At 35.4% G+C, this 14,630-nt stretch overlaps 1 protein-coding gene across 7 annotated transcripts in view; it reads right to left on the bottom strand.

Moving 5' to 3' along the window:
- Positions 1 to 14,630, bottom strand: part of LOC123524487 (tyrosine-protein kinase SRK2-like) — a 68,674-nt gene that overhangs the window by 20,539 nt on the left and 33,505 nt on the right. For 5 of the 7 annotated variants that reach the window (XR_008370274.1, XM_045302729.2, XM_045302725.2 and 2 more), the window contains exons 8-9: positions 8,090 to 8,346; positions 5,080 to 5,236 (exon numbers count right to left, since the gene is read on the bottom strand). Coding sequence is in view for 6 of the 7 variants with exons in the window: in XM_045302729.2 (XP_045158664.1) it covers positions 5,080 to 5,236; positions 8,090 to 8,346 (414 nt within the window). In the remaining variant the exon portion in view is untranslated. Of the gene's footprint in view, positions 1 to 5,079; positions 5,237 to 6,697; positions 6,852 to 8,089; positions 8,347 to 14,630 lie in introns of all 7 variants that reach the window. The other 2 variants (XM_045302730.2, XM_045302728.2) reach the window with 1 other exon arrangement.

Raw genomic sequence — 14,630 nt, 5'->3', positions numbered from 1 at the left:
CTAATGTAATCTTGTTCTCCAGGAAATTATTAACTTCCTCTAACTATATACTTTCTGTGTAAAGTTTCATGAATATTGTTAAAGAACTGTGATCTCTAATGACTTATCAGTAAAACTGTTGATGGATGATGGACAGATTAACAACACAAGATCAAAACAGGTCATCGTTGAGCACTGTGTGGTCAGGTGAGGTAAACAAGAGGGTCACTGACCCTACAGCGCTCACCTGTGTACAAGGCTTCAAGTGTGTTTGTATAAGTACAGAGTTAGGTTTCTTCTATATTATATATAATGTCACACACATTTTTGAACCTAGGGCCATAATTTGAATAATTACTGTAGAAATTACAAATCTGATATCACACGCCAAATATCAAGGCTCTTGCTATTATTGATTCTGAGAAGATTTTCAAAGTTTCTTATATAAAAGCCTATAGTAAATACATGTCAGACACAGGGGTGTGGTCATTTTTTTTACCTTAGGACAATAATTTGGACTACAATGGTAGAGAGTCAAACTCTTATATCACATGCCAAATATCAAAGCTTTAGAGACAACGATTTTCAAAGTCTAGATAGCTAAAAACCTATTTTTAACCAAAAAGACCCATATGTTCAATGAACCAGAACCATTTGAAAAAGTTTGAAACAGGTCTACCCAGAGATCATTTGTGTAAAGTTTCATCAAAATCCATTCAGTGGTTTTGGAGGTGATATTGTTTAAAGAAATAGTTGATGAAAAGTGACCACGCCCTCTGGCAGCCATGTTTTTTTGACAAATCAGAAAAATATTTGTAGAAGGTCACACAAGAACCTTAAAGTTTCCACTATATACATATAGGTAAAACGTCCTCTGGCAGCCATGTTTTTTGACAAATCGGTATAATTTGAACAATCTTGGTAGAGGGTCACACAAGGACCATTTGTGTAAAATTATTCTAAAATCGGGCCAGCAGTTTCACACAAGAAGATTTTTAAAGTTTCCACTATATACATATAGGGAAAAGTGACCACGCCCTCTGGCGGCCACATTTTTTGACGAATCAAAATAATCTGAACAATCTTGGTAGAGGGTCGCACAAGGACCATTTGTGTAAAATTATTTTAAAATCGGGCAAGCAGTTTCACACAAGAAGATTTTTAAAGTTTCCACTATATACATATAGGGAAAAGTGACAACGCCCCCTGGCTATCATGTTTTTTGACAAATCAGTATAATATGAACAATCTTGGTAGAAGGTGACATAAGGACCATTTGTATGAAATTATTTCAAAATCAGACCATTAGTTTACGAGGAGATGTCAGTTGAAGATATTTCTATTTTTAGCTCTGGCAGGCCCTACGTGCAACCAAGCAGAATTTTTTGAACAACTTTGGTAGCGGACCATCCATGCCAAGTTTCATCAAAATCCATTCAGTGGTTTTGAAGGAGATGTCTTTTAAACACAATTGTTGACAACGGACGGACGAATGCACGATGGACGACAGACACAGCATGATCACAATAGCTCACCATGAGCATTGCTCAGATGAGCTAAACAAGAGCTGTCACAGGAGACAGCGCGCTTGACTATTTGGATGCTGGATAGTGAACTTTGGTACATCTGAGGAAGCTGGAGCTGTCACTGGAGTGTTTAATGTCTTAAATGTGGATGAAGATACTGGACAATAGCTTAAGTCTCAAAAACTTAAATCAGTATAAAAGGAACATAATTCATGGAAAATTTCTGTTAAAGTAATGCACCATGTGTCATATCATGCAGCTAATAATTCGGAACAACTACCGTATTTTAAGTTTTAATCAAATCTATTTCGTAATACTGCAGATAAGGTAAAAGTGCATCACAACTTGAACCGTAAATTCTATTAGTAAAATGAGGGCATAACTTAAAACGTACCGGTGCCGACATTATCAAACTTGTGTTGTATGATGTGAGTGATGATGTGGAACAACCATTTGTTTGATGAAGTTTGATGAAATCCATTTAGTAACAGCAGAGATATAACAAGAGCACCGCCTTGCGGGTGCTGACGCTCATCTGATTTTTTTTGTGTAATAGAAATATTTGCCTACCCATGATTTTCTAAGTCTAAAAAGGGCCATCATTCTTGCAAAAAGCAGGATAGAGTTATGTTTCTTGATGTTCAGTGTCCACTTATGATGGTGAAAAACTGTTGCAAGTTTTAAAGCAATAGCTTTGATAGTTTATGAGAAAAGTTGACTTAAACATAATACTAAACCCAAAAAAAATGATTTTCTAAGTCACAAAGGGGCAATAATTATTGCAAAAAGCAGGATGGAGTTATGTTGCTTGCTGTACAGGTCAGCTTATGATGGTCAACAAGTGTTGCAAGTTTCAAAGCAATAGCTTTGATAGTTTAAGAGAAAAGTTGACCTAAACATAAAACTTAACCAAGAAATCTGATATTTTCTAAGTCCAAAGGGCCATAAATCTTGCAAAAAGCAGGAGGGAGTTATGTTTCTTACTGTACGGGGGTCAACTTATGATGTTTGAACAAGTGTTGCAAGTTTTAAAGTAATAGCTTTGATAGTTTAGGATAAAAGCTGACCTAAACATAAAACTTAACCAAGAAAACTGATTTTCTAAGTCCAAAAGGGGCAATAAATCTTGCAAAAAGCAAGATGGAGTTATGTTTCTTGATGTACAGGGTCTGCTTATGATGGTGAACAAGTATTCCAAGTTTCAAAGCAATAGCTTTGATAGTTTAGGAGAAAAGTTGACCTAAACATAAAACTTAACCAAGAAATCTGATATTTTCTAAGTACAAAAGGGGCCATAAATCTTGCAAAAAGCAAGATGGAGTTATGTTTCTTGCTATGCAGGGTCAGCTTATGATGGTGAACAAGTATTCCAAGTTTCAAAGCAATAGCTTTGATAGTTTAGGAGAAAAGCTGACCTAAACATAAAACTTAACCAGGCAACGCCGACGCCGACGCCGACGCCGACAACCGCTCAAGTGATGACAATAACTCATCATTTTTTTTCAAAAAATCAGATGAGCTAAAAAGCATCAAAATTAAACTAATTCTAAATAAAAGGGGATAACTCATAAAACATTTGTGCCAGAGTGACTGACCTTGTGCCATGAGGAGGATGATGATCTGGAAAAACTAATTTAAGTTTTAATCAAATTCATTAAGTAATGACAAAAATGTAGTGAAAGTGCACCACAATTAACCTGAAATTCTATGTAAAAAAGGGGCATACTTCATGAAATATTAGTGGAAAAGTTACAGCCCTTGTATCATATGATGTGGATAGCTGAGAAGTACAGCTATTCTAAGTCTGAATCAAATACATTTGGTAATAACAGAGATAGTGAAAATGCTTCCTGCAAGTCTGGCAAACAATCAACTAACAATCTGAGAACAAAAGCCTTCATAAGAGTCTCAACAAGACTGTAACAAAATCTTAATTAGATAAAGAAGATTGTGTGCTATACAATAAAGACAATCAAGTAGACCACTCAAGCAAAACATGCATCAAGTGTAGGAAAAGGAATAAAACAAAGTCAGCCAGTTAGAAAGTCATGCAAATATGGAAATGAAACATGCGGATTTAACAAACAATTAGAAAATGATGTCATTCATGTCTCCTATTTAGAAGTTATAAAATACCCTCATTTAGGATGAGAACCTTCTATAGTACCAGCTCCAACGCTACCAATCATGTTAATTATGTTACATTTTGACATTTTTACACAAATTAACATTTACTACCAGCAACCTTAAGAAAAAGAACCCTCTGTCTTAGATATAAACAAGAAGCTGCGTTCAATAAATGCTAGATGCCCCCGGTGGCATCCTTGTCGATACAAAGCAACCTAAGTCCAAAACGAGGTCAAGTTCAAGGTCAAACTGAGGTCAGGTGATGTCTGAAGTAAGGAAAGGTCACAGGTTACATCTGCATTAGTATCAAGTCATTCTAGTAAGGGGTATTGATGCTAGACGAAACGGTCCCATTTGGTTAACCAAGAGATGGCCCATATAAAGCAACCTAAGTCCAAAATGAGGTAAAGGTCAAACTGAGGTCAGGTGATGTCTGAAGATGAGGAATGGTCACAGGTAACATCTGCATTAGTATCAAGTAATTCTAGTAAGGGGTATTGATGCTAGACGAAACAGTCCTATTTGGTTAACCTCATATGGACGGATGAACGAACCGATGAAGAACGGACAGGACAATCACTATATGCCTCCCGCATCAGTAGATGCAGGGGGCATAAGAATTACAATTCAATCAATCATGCGACAAAAGAAAAGCTCTGGACAGACATACATGTGTCACACTAGGTTTTATCTATTTGTCTGAAGATGTAGTAATGTTATTTCAGTTACGTTACAGCAGGAGTTAACTAAACCTGCATTCACCTATACTATACTGCTACTCAACTGCTCACAACTTCTCCAGGTGGTGGATGAATGACTGGAAACTTACAGTCTTCTGTCAAATCACCATATAATACATTCCCCTCATACCCCCCTCCACTCTCCATCCTCAGATCCACCCCCAGACAGAGCCAGGTCAAGGATGGGATTTTTCCATTTAATGTCTAGTGCTCCTTTGAGCGAACAGAGCAGCATAATTTATGAAGTCAGGGAAAAGTTCTACCATACAGAAGAAGTTAAACTGATAGAAAACCAATGCTAAGTAAAACTTTTGTTTGACAAACTGCATACGTTCAGATGGAGTTTGCTTGACAAAACTTCACATGTTAAGACAGAGAGAAATGCTTGGTCAAATCATGATGATATCAAGCATGATGTTGAGAAAAATGGCAAAACAAAACATATCAATAATAGAGTATGACATCACCTCTTGTCTCTAATGAGAATACTCGTATTTAGAAAACCTACAGCTTTTGTAAGTTTTTTAGTAATTGGTGTAAGGGTATGAGATTACCAAATGTGAAATTGATTAAATTTCTATCATATACAGGATATGGGTAGCAAAATAAAAAGAAAAACCACAATGCCACAAGATAACCATTCCCATGTACTGAATAAAAAGGGTGAAATGTAGGAAATAAAAAGACAAAGACATGTCCGTGTTTACCGGCAGACGACGGGGTATACTCGTCATCCTCTATAACTTTAGCTAGACCAAAATCGGCAACTTTGACAACGCCATTTGCTCCTACCAGTACATTACGGGCGGCAAGATCACGATGAATCTTTTTATGCTGCTCTAAATATGCCATACCGCTAGCTATCTACAATTGTTTTCATAACACTGTTAGAAATTTGTGCAAAATTACAGAACTATAGTACGTTTGCTTATTTTGATCTAAAACATTCTCCTATAAGCAGTTCACCTAGACGGAAAGAAATGACATATTAGTATTTGGTGTTATTGCACAACAGTTTATAAAGTTTCTAAGAAGAGTTAACTTCCTCTACTCTAAATTAGGATTTATTTACATGAACCTTTGCAATAACTGCAAATCCATCAAATCACTAGTTTGTCCTGTTGTATTCAATTTCAGTAATGTTACCAGAAGTAAATCATAATTTTGTCAAATTTTATCCCCTGCATGATTTTGTCTTGTTTATCTCAATGCGAATCACAAATTTGTCCTGCTTTATCCCACATAAATAATGAAATTGTCCTGATTAATCCAGAGCAAGCACAAATTTGCTCTATTTTACCCCTTCTAAATAATGAGTTTTCTTAAATGAGTCCAAAGTGAGCCATGAGTTACACTATAAAGGAATTTCTACAACATCACAAGAATTTTTTTCTGTTTTTGCTTAGGTCCATGATTTGACAGCAGAAATTCAGTGTTTTCCTTTATCAAAACTTCTGTGCTAACATTTTGTCAATTGTATTTTCAGCCCTCACATAACTCAACAGCTGATCAAAACCAACAGTACAAGAAATGTGAGGGGAGATAAAGGAGAACACTGAATATACAAGCACTGAAGTGTATATGTAATGCCAGGATTACAGAAAGGTATGCCAACCATCACCAAACAAAGGATGAATATCAAAATTTTGTCTTTACTTCAAAACTGGAACAATAATTCTCTGATTTTTCTATTCAGATTTTTTCAGTATCTTTCAATATGTTTTGTAATAAGTGTTCCGCTTGTTTCAATTTCAAGCAGTATTTTAGACATATTCCTTTCTGTAATGTTGTAGACCAAATTTGCTTACAAAACAGTCTTCAAATAGGAAATCAAAGGAATCAATTCATTTCTTGTGAAATAGGCATGGGATGAACTTAAAAAACGTTATAATTATGCAAAAATACTAACAACTGAAGTATTTTTAACTTCATCCTTTGTATATGCATATCAAAATATATTGCATTATGCTGTGTTAATCTTCAACTACACAGCAGTTTACATTGAATATACTGTGCACTCAAAACTAAACAAATGCAATTTTTAGTCGGGTGTGACTTCTTTCATAACAGATTCTGATGAAAACTAAGCATTACTTTGTGAATTAAAAATAAACTATTTTAAAGTGTAATTCTTAATTTCAGGCTTCAATTTAAATGAATTTACTGGATATAATATGCTGTTAGTATGTGTAATGTTAATGCAACATAATTTGTATTAATTCTATGAGTCAGAACACACTATTATACTACAGGTGTGTGATCTGTCTCTACAGGTGATACAGCTACACACAAAATGGCTATGTGCCATCACTGTGCGAAGATTACCATGTTTAGGGTTATACTCATCATCTTCTATGATTTTAGCAAGACCAAAGTCTGCAACTTTGACAACATTATTTTCACCAACTAAAATATTTCTTGCTGCAAGATCTCTATGGATCTTTTTGTTCGCCTCTAAATAAGCCATGCCACTTGCTATCTGAAATATTCAACACAATTGTTAAGTATGAACGCTCATAGAATATTTCAGCCAAGTTTCTGAATTTTCTATTTCAAGTTATTACAGCATCAACAGTTTCATGTTCAGGGTTTGTATATGCTTACTTAGCTTTATGTTGCTGGTTGCCCTTTTCTAAAACAAAAACAACAGTTTACTGAATACTGCTTATGATAAAAGTACATGTTTCTTTAAGCTACTTCAATATCTGCCCATAGTACAATGAAAGATGCTGGCAGACTGATAGGATACAATGTTATATAACTAATATTCACAGTGTTTCACAGTGTTTCTTCTCTCATGTAAATCTTAGCTAACAACAGCAACCATGTAAGCATCACATGGTAAATTGACCATAAACTGATAAATAACAGACTGGATTAAGTACAGGTGTTGTGTTGATAACATATAAAAAAAAAATACTACCATACTTAATCGACAAACACAAAACTGGTCTTGTTATCCAATGGAAGTATGCAAAACTAGATTTGATACTACAACACCATCAGCAGTGGCTGAAATTCAATCAGCAATTTCTAAGAAATATGCAATGATTATTTTTTGACTGACATGAAGAATGAAAACCCATGAAACAAGAGCACTGCCTCATCTGATTTTTTTGTCTCTGTATAATAGAAATATTGTCATACCCACAATTTTCTAAGTCCAAAAGGGGCCATAATTCTTGCAAAAAAGCAATGTAGAGTTTCGATACTTGCTGTGCAGAGTCAGCTTTTAATGGCAAATAACTGCTCCAAGTTTTAAAGCAATAGCTTTGACCGTTAAGGAGAAAAGTTTACCTAAACGCAAAACTTAATCAAGAAATCTGATATATCTAAGTCCAAAAGGGGCCATAATTCTTGCAAAAAGCAGGATGGAGTTACCTTTCTTGCTGTACAGAGTCAGCTATTGATGGTGAACAAGCGTTGCAAGTTTCAAAGCAATAACTTTGATAGTTTAGGAGAAAAGCTGACCTAAATATAAAACTTAACCAGGCAATGCCAACACCAACGCCAACGCCGATCAAGTGATGACAATAACTCAACATTTTTTTCCAAAAAATCAGATGAGCTGAAAACAATCCTTTTTTGCAAGAGAATGCATAATGATTGCCCAGCTGTGATCTGATTTCCAAAAGGTTCTGAAGTTTGAGAGGGCATGATTGCATGAATGAACCTACAACTTCCGCATTAACTTCACAATGAAAATAGCATAATTACCTGTCCAGCCATATCAACCATTTCTGGGAACTTAAGGTACCTCCCTTCACCTTCCCTTAAATAGTTCAGCAAACTGTCTTTTAACAACTCTGTTACAATATATATAGGTTCCTCTTTAGAACAGACTGCATATAGTCGCACTAGTTTATCATGCCGACATTCCTTCATGATCTGAGCCTCAGCTAAAAACGCTTGCTGTGTCATGGTTCCCGGCTTTAATGTTTTAATAGCTACATCTGTTGTCTTGTTCCATTTTCCTGCAATATAAGGAATAGCATAACTTCTGTAAACCAAACACAATATATTGTAATTTAAGCAACTGTTTCAATAATTCAATAACCTGACTAGTCTAGGAAAAAAATGGCAGAAAACTGTGCAACTAGATTTGGTACTAATCAATCTTATAATGTTTCATTCAAATCCAGTCAGTATTATATGAGACACTGCCTGGTAAACTCCATCAAAATCTTACCTTCGAAAGTGGCAAAAACATAGCTGGACAAGTGAATTAGACTTTAATATACTGCCCATTTTCATAAGTCAGGGTTCGACACTAACGGTGTCCCGGGGGCCCGAGGATCCCAAATTTTGAGGAGGAACACCAACTTCTAAAAGCTGGGATTCCGGCTGGATACCTATTTGTTTGGTCAATGATATCCAAAAAGTAAAAGATAAATACCTGTTTGAAAAATAGTTTAATTAATTTTAACCCTTTCCCACATCGATACGTTTATCACCGTATCTATCGATTACCAAACAGAAACGTATTGACCCGTGTGTATCGGTTACCCGATGGAAACGTATAATACCGATTAACGGCCATTTGAACAGAATCGTTTTATCCCATGTCTCATAATCAATCGCTTTATTTTCGTTCTTTTCCTAAAGAAACAAATTCCGGATGTTTACTAACTCAAAATCATTATTTACGTACAAGATCATGTGGTTACTATTTAAATATATCGGGTACTTTTCAAAGAAAGACACCGGGGTTTTTTCCTACATGTGCACGACGCTACGTCATGGAAAATTACTGAGAAAACTGCTTGCAACTGGCCGGTTCGCGGGACTTTCCTCGTTCTAAAAATAACAACCATTTAACATCTAAGTATTTTTAAATGTGTTAGGTCATGAAGGTCACGCGTGATACATGCAGATTTCCCCTGAACAACAATTTGTGTTTACGATGGCTTGGAATTTATGGCCTTACACAAAGAAGTATAAAATATATTTATTTTTATAGCTCTTTGCCTTACATAACGGGAAGTGTTAATCAAAACAGAAGGACCGCGGCTTCCAAATATTTTATGACACCCCAATAGTTAATTGCAGCGGAAGTCACCCGTGATGTACCGACGTTTGATCATCAAAATATTACTTAATATTATCTAAAATTATTTTAATTTTTAGCACAAGAATACTGTAGTCGGTTACGAGTCTCGATCTCAGCGATCTTTTTGCACTTTCAGAAATTTTACGATCCGTTATTTTTGTAGTGTTACTCAGTTTGATGGTTGTTTTTTTTTTATATAGATACTTACCGATTCCGATTCGGAAGATAAGTCTGTTAACTATAAATCAAACTTTCAAACATCAAAATGAAATTGTATATGAATTTCAATGTGAAAGTAATCCAAAACAGAATTTTATGCCTAAAAATATAATTCCCTTACTTTAACACTTTTATATCTTCAAACCTCAAAGAGAAACTACAATAAATTTTGTATCATCGGAAATATAAATGCCAGGTAATATTAAGATTTTATATTTTAAAATATATGAAGAGAAGTCAAGAATTTCAAGAATTTTTTTTTTTGATATTATAATTTTTAGTGGTTGTCACAATAGACTTGACAATGATTATATCTATAAGATACAAGTGTCTCCAAAGTCGAGACCTTGTCTTGACATTGGCAAACATGTAAATTGATATCAGTTTGGATACATTCTTCTGTAGGAGTTAAGGTATCAGCCACTCAATACAGAGGTTGCGGGTTCGAATCCCACTGGGGTCACGACCGTAACTTTTCATAAGACACCTGTTGTGATTGTTTTTATATATCATATTATGAGGGATCCCAAAGCCTGAGGAGGACCCCCAGATTTAAAAAGTAGAGATTCCTTTGGGAACCTTGTTCAAATAAGTTAGTGTCTAACCCTGTAAGTTTGCTGTAAATTCAATGCAAGATTTCATCACTTTTCCCTACCCCTCACTTTTACTGATTACAGTATAAAAAGGCTTATGTTTTTTTATATATTCTCTTATTGAGGCTTTATTCAATTTTCCCAGCTATTTTATTATTATTATTATCTTTACTTTTTATTATATATTACTCAGCAATCATGTTTATTTTCAGCATTGCCTATGTAGGTAGTGACCCTCATCCTCGTATGTGACAGAAGTTGTAACAAAGTCACACTTTCCTAAATAAAGTATCACTTTGCATCTTCCTGTTTGTATACTGATTTTGAATAAGAAAACCCACTCTTCATCCCACTCTTCATAAATGTGGACTAAGTTCAAATTTTCCTTCCTTATTAAAACGGAATGTGTATGATCAGTGTACATGAGGTGTGAAGAGAAATGATCTTATTTAAACTTCCTTCTCCGTGGTTAAGAAAACTTTATGCTCTTTTGATCATTTATATGCAATATAAACAGGAAGAGAGTAAAGACTGATCTTGTTACTAAATGATATCCTTTTACAATATTTATGGGCAACTGTACTTATCTGTAACCTACTAATAACTCCAGTCTTTGATTATTCCTTCCTTGTGTTCATCAGTGAACAGCATACTGTAAAAGCAGACATTTTCACGTGGGTTTAATTTTCGCTATATTCGCAAGGCCCCCCATCCCTATTACTACAAAATGCAAATCAAGCAAATCTCATCAGTACACAAACCTTCCCCACAGGGCTCCGGAAATTTTGATAACTCAATCGGTCCGAAACGAAAATCCTGACATCGGCGCTACCCCACCCACCGCATTCCCAATATTACATATTTTGTAAAACGTGATAGGGTAAAGAAATAAGCATGTCATGCATTAAAACTGAGTTACCAGTCACCGCGCGTTACCACCATACAATGAAGACATTTATTCAGTGTTATGTGTGATCGTTACTTTGTTTAAATTTCGATGTTTTTCCGAGATAATACAAGGCATTGACACCGTGTGCGTAACTAGTCTAAAAGCCAACGCACGTGACTTCGATACCGTATACACGGCAGATACTTTGTGATGTTTCCTCATTCTTTGACGGAATTCTATAAAATACAATGCGTCAAAGTGAGTAACACGACACATAGTCTCTGCTAAACAGCCTCAGTATTTAAAGAATACTCTGCCGCGGACCGAATGTGTACGTTATTTGAACGCTGAGATCGAATTTCCCGCATGTATAGTACCAAAACGTCACGCGGGTTGGCCACGGATATTTCATTTCACTTACGTTGTACTTCAGTAAGCAACTACATTTTATAAAGTTATATGTTCTCTTCTGATGTAAACAAAATTTCATTTTGAAACGTTTTTTAAAAGACCGATTTGATAAACAGTGCCACTCCGGTTTTCTTTATCATTCGTGGTTGCCCGTCCATTTTTTTTCTTTTTTGTACAGTCGGGTTGCAAAGACGATTTTCTGCATTTGTTTCAACTGGAGCCCCAACAAATGAATCATGTAATTTTTTCAAATCAAGTAATTATAAAAATTATTTTTATCGGTTTTCCGTGTGATGTCTCATTAAATCAAAGACCTATAATGTACAATTATAGCTCTTTGATTAAATGCAGCGACCATTTGTTTGTTACCGTGATCAAACATAGCCTTTTGAAATAATCCATCCATCGGATTCTAAATAAAAGAAGTGAATCCCCGTCGAAATGATTTGGATCCAGTCAGAAACGTTAGGAAACCAGTCAAAAATGATTAATACACCGCAGTCGGCTGTCTGCAAACATTAAAGGATGTGCCGCGCGAGCACTGATTGCGTCACGCGCTAATTACGAACCGATTATCAAAGTGACAATCAGACCGATTGACACGTTTTTTGATTATCTGAAGGTGCGACCAACAATTTCCTACTTGGCAGGTGATCGTGTATTGTGATATCAGACCGAAATTTATTCTTTTCTCCATTTTTACGGGACCGATTTTTTTCGTTTTTTCACTTCACGAATCGGTCTGAAAAGTCAAAAATTGGTCCAAAACCGACAAACCGGCAAATTTCCGAAGCCCTGCTTCCCCAATATATCAAATAGAAATGGCCAAAAAAAACTGGCTATGTTTATTGTTTCCGTAATAACTATAGGAGAGTATAATGTTAAGAGAAACAGAATAAACAACATGCATGTAACCTTTTAATTTAGAAAAAAAATGGTATTTTTTTGGTTTGCATTATGTTTAATTATACAAATATTGACATGTTTGTCCCTGGATAGAGATTATAATTAAAGCCGTGTTTGTTACAAGTATGGTTGTAAAGGTTTAAAGGTAATTAGAGATGTTAAAATATCCATAAATAAACAGCGATCAATCTTTACAGTAGACAAAAATCTAAAGGTAATGTTTTACAATGTCTAAATCTTTTGTCTACCCGACTTATTAAAGATTTACTTTTTTTACAATTTCGCTAATATTCAATATTTCAAATTCGCGAAATTTTGACCCAGCGAAAATGTGTGTTTTTACAGTACAGACAGCTCACATAAGCTTCACAAAGTCTTGTATAATATTTATGTCTGCATGTACATACTGAAGTCCATTATAGCAACTGCATTCTGTCATACTAATGGCTTGAATCACTATTATTCACCAGCCCTCCATGCATTATTTTATCATGGGCGGGCACCTGGGTAGAACCACTGAGCTTCCGTAAGCCAGCTGGATGGCTTCCTACCTTAGTAGGGTATACAAATATCTTTGTAAGGTATAAGCATATCTAAGTAGGGTATACACACCACTTAGTAGCGTATACACACATCTTAGTAGGGTAAACACATATCTTAGTAGCAGGGCCTCCGCTGTCGATCACCAATGTCACCATTTGCGATAATTTTAAGAATTTGGCGCTAAATTTTGCGAACTGGCGAAAATAAGTGGCGCATAGCTTTTTTTCTCGTCATTTGTTTTTTCCATAGTGATATAAGCTGCCCAAGAATTGGTTCCCGATACACGTGTTTACCAGAAGTCAGTATTTGTGATAAGATGAATTACCTAGGCAGTGGTAGTGAATAAAATCGATAACCAGTCTAGGCGGTGTATTTGACAATTCGACTGTTGAAGTTGGTGGACACTTTGAGAAGATAATTGCGTAACAATGTGTGAATTGATGGTTAACCAGTAATCAAAACATCTGCCAGCTTGTACGTTTGAACTCTGCCGAGAATTCACCAAAATTAACGCCGATTACGGTGTACTTTATGTGTTGCGATTTTTACAAAAAAGACTGACATGTTTGTGGCATGCAGTTGTATGACTGACCACAGGAGTCTGAAATTCTATTAATAAGACCATAAAAGTCTATCTTTATAAAAAATATATAAAGATAGACTTCTATGGTCTTATTGCTAGAATTTCAGACTTCTGTGGTCTGACGAATTTTTAATAAGTACGAAAGATACACTTAGTTTGTTACTTTTTGCACATATATTAGATGATTTTGTAATGATTTTAACAATTGATCCGAAAACAAAAACATAACAGCCTCAATTTGTATCCTGGACCTGGTTAATTTCTTTGAAATGTTCAGAAACTGGAAGATATCACTTGCTACCATGGCTTTTTAAAAATCATTCGATGAGTGTTCAACTCGACCTTCTAAAAAAGAAAAAATTCCGAATTTTCCTTTCCGAAAATAAATGAGTCCTGGAATACTGGTAATTCATGGATAGATATGATTCTTAAACTAAGGAAATGATCTGTGTCATTTGTATCCAGCTACAAACTGAACTTACTTCTACAATAAACTAATACACCTTCAAAATTTGTTACTATTCCTAATGAAACTATTTACAATATTTTATTTCTCTATGCACACTTATGACAACCAACTAAGAGAAATAAAAGTGGCTCAGAACTTTGGCCCAAAAAATGGCTTTAAAGTGGCTCCAACTTTTTCAAATTGGCGAAAAGGTTGGCGACAAGTATGAAAAAGCCAGAGGAGGCCCTGAAGTAGGGTATACACATACTTTAGTAGGGTATACACACACCTTAGTAGGGTTAACACACCACTTAGTAGGGTATACACACACTTTAGTAGGGTTTACATACACTTTAGTAGAATATACACACACCTTAGTAGGGTATACACACCTTAATAGGGTAAACACATATCTTAGCAGGGTATACACATACCTAAGTTGGGTATACACATACCTTAGTAGGGTATACACACACCTTAGAAGGGTATACACACACCTTAATAGATTATACACACACCTTAGTAGGGTATACACATACCTAAGTTGGGTATACATATACCTTAGCAGGGTATACACACACCTTAGAAGGGTATACACACACCTTAGTAGGGTATA

This window comes from Mercenaria mercenaria, chromosome 3 (assembly GCF_021730395.1).
Source record: "Mercenaria mercenaria strain notata chromosome 3, MADL_Memer_1, whole genome shotgun sequence".
NCBI lineage: Eukaryota > Metazoa > Mollusca > Bivalvia > Venerida > Veneridae > Mercenaria > Mercenaria mercenaria.
This window is presented reverse-complemented; position numbering and strand designations above follow the sequence as displayed.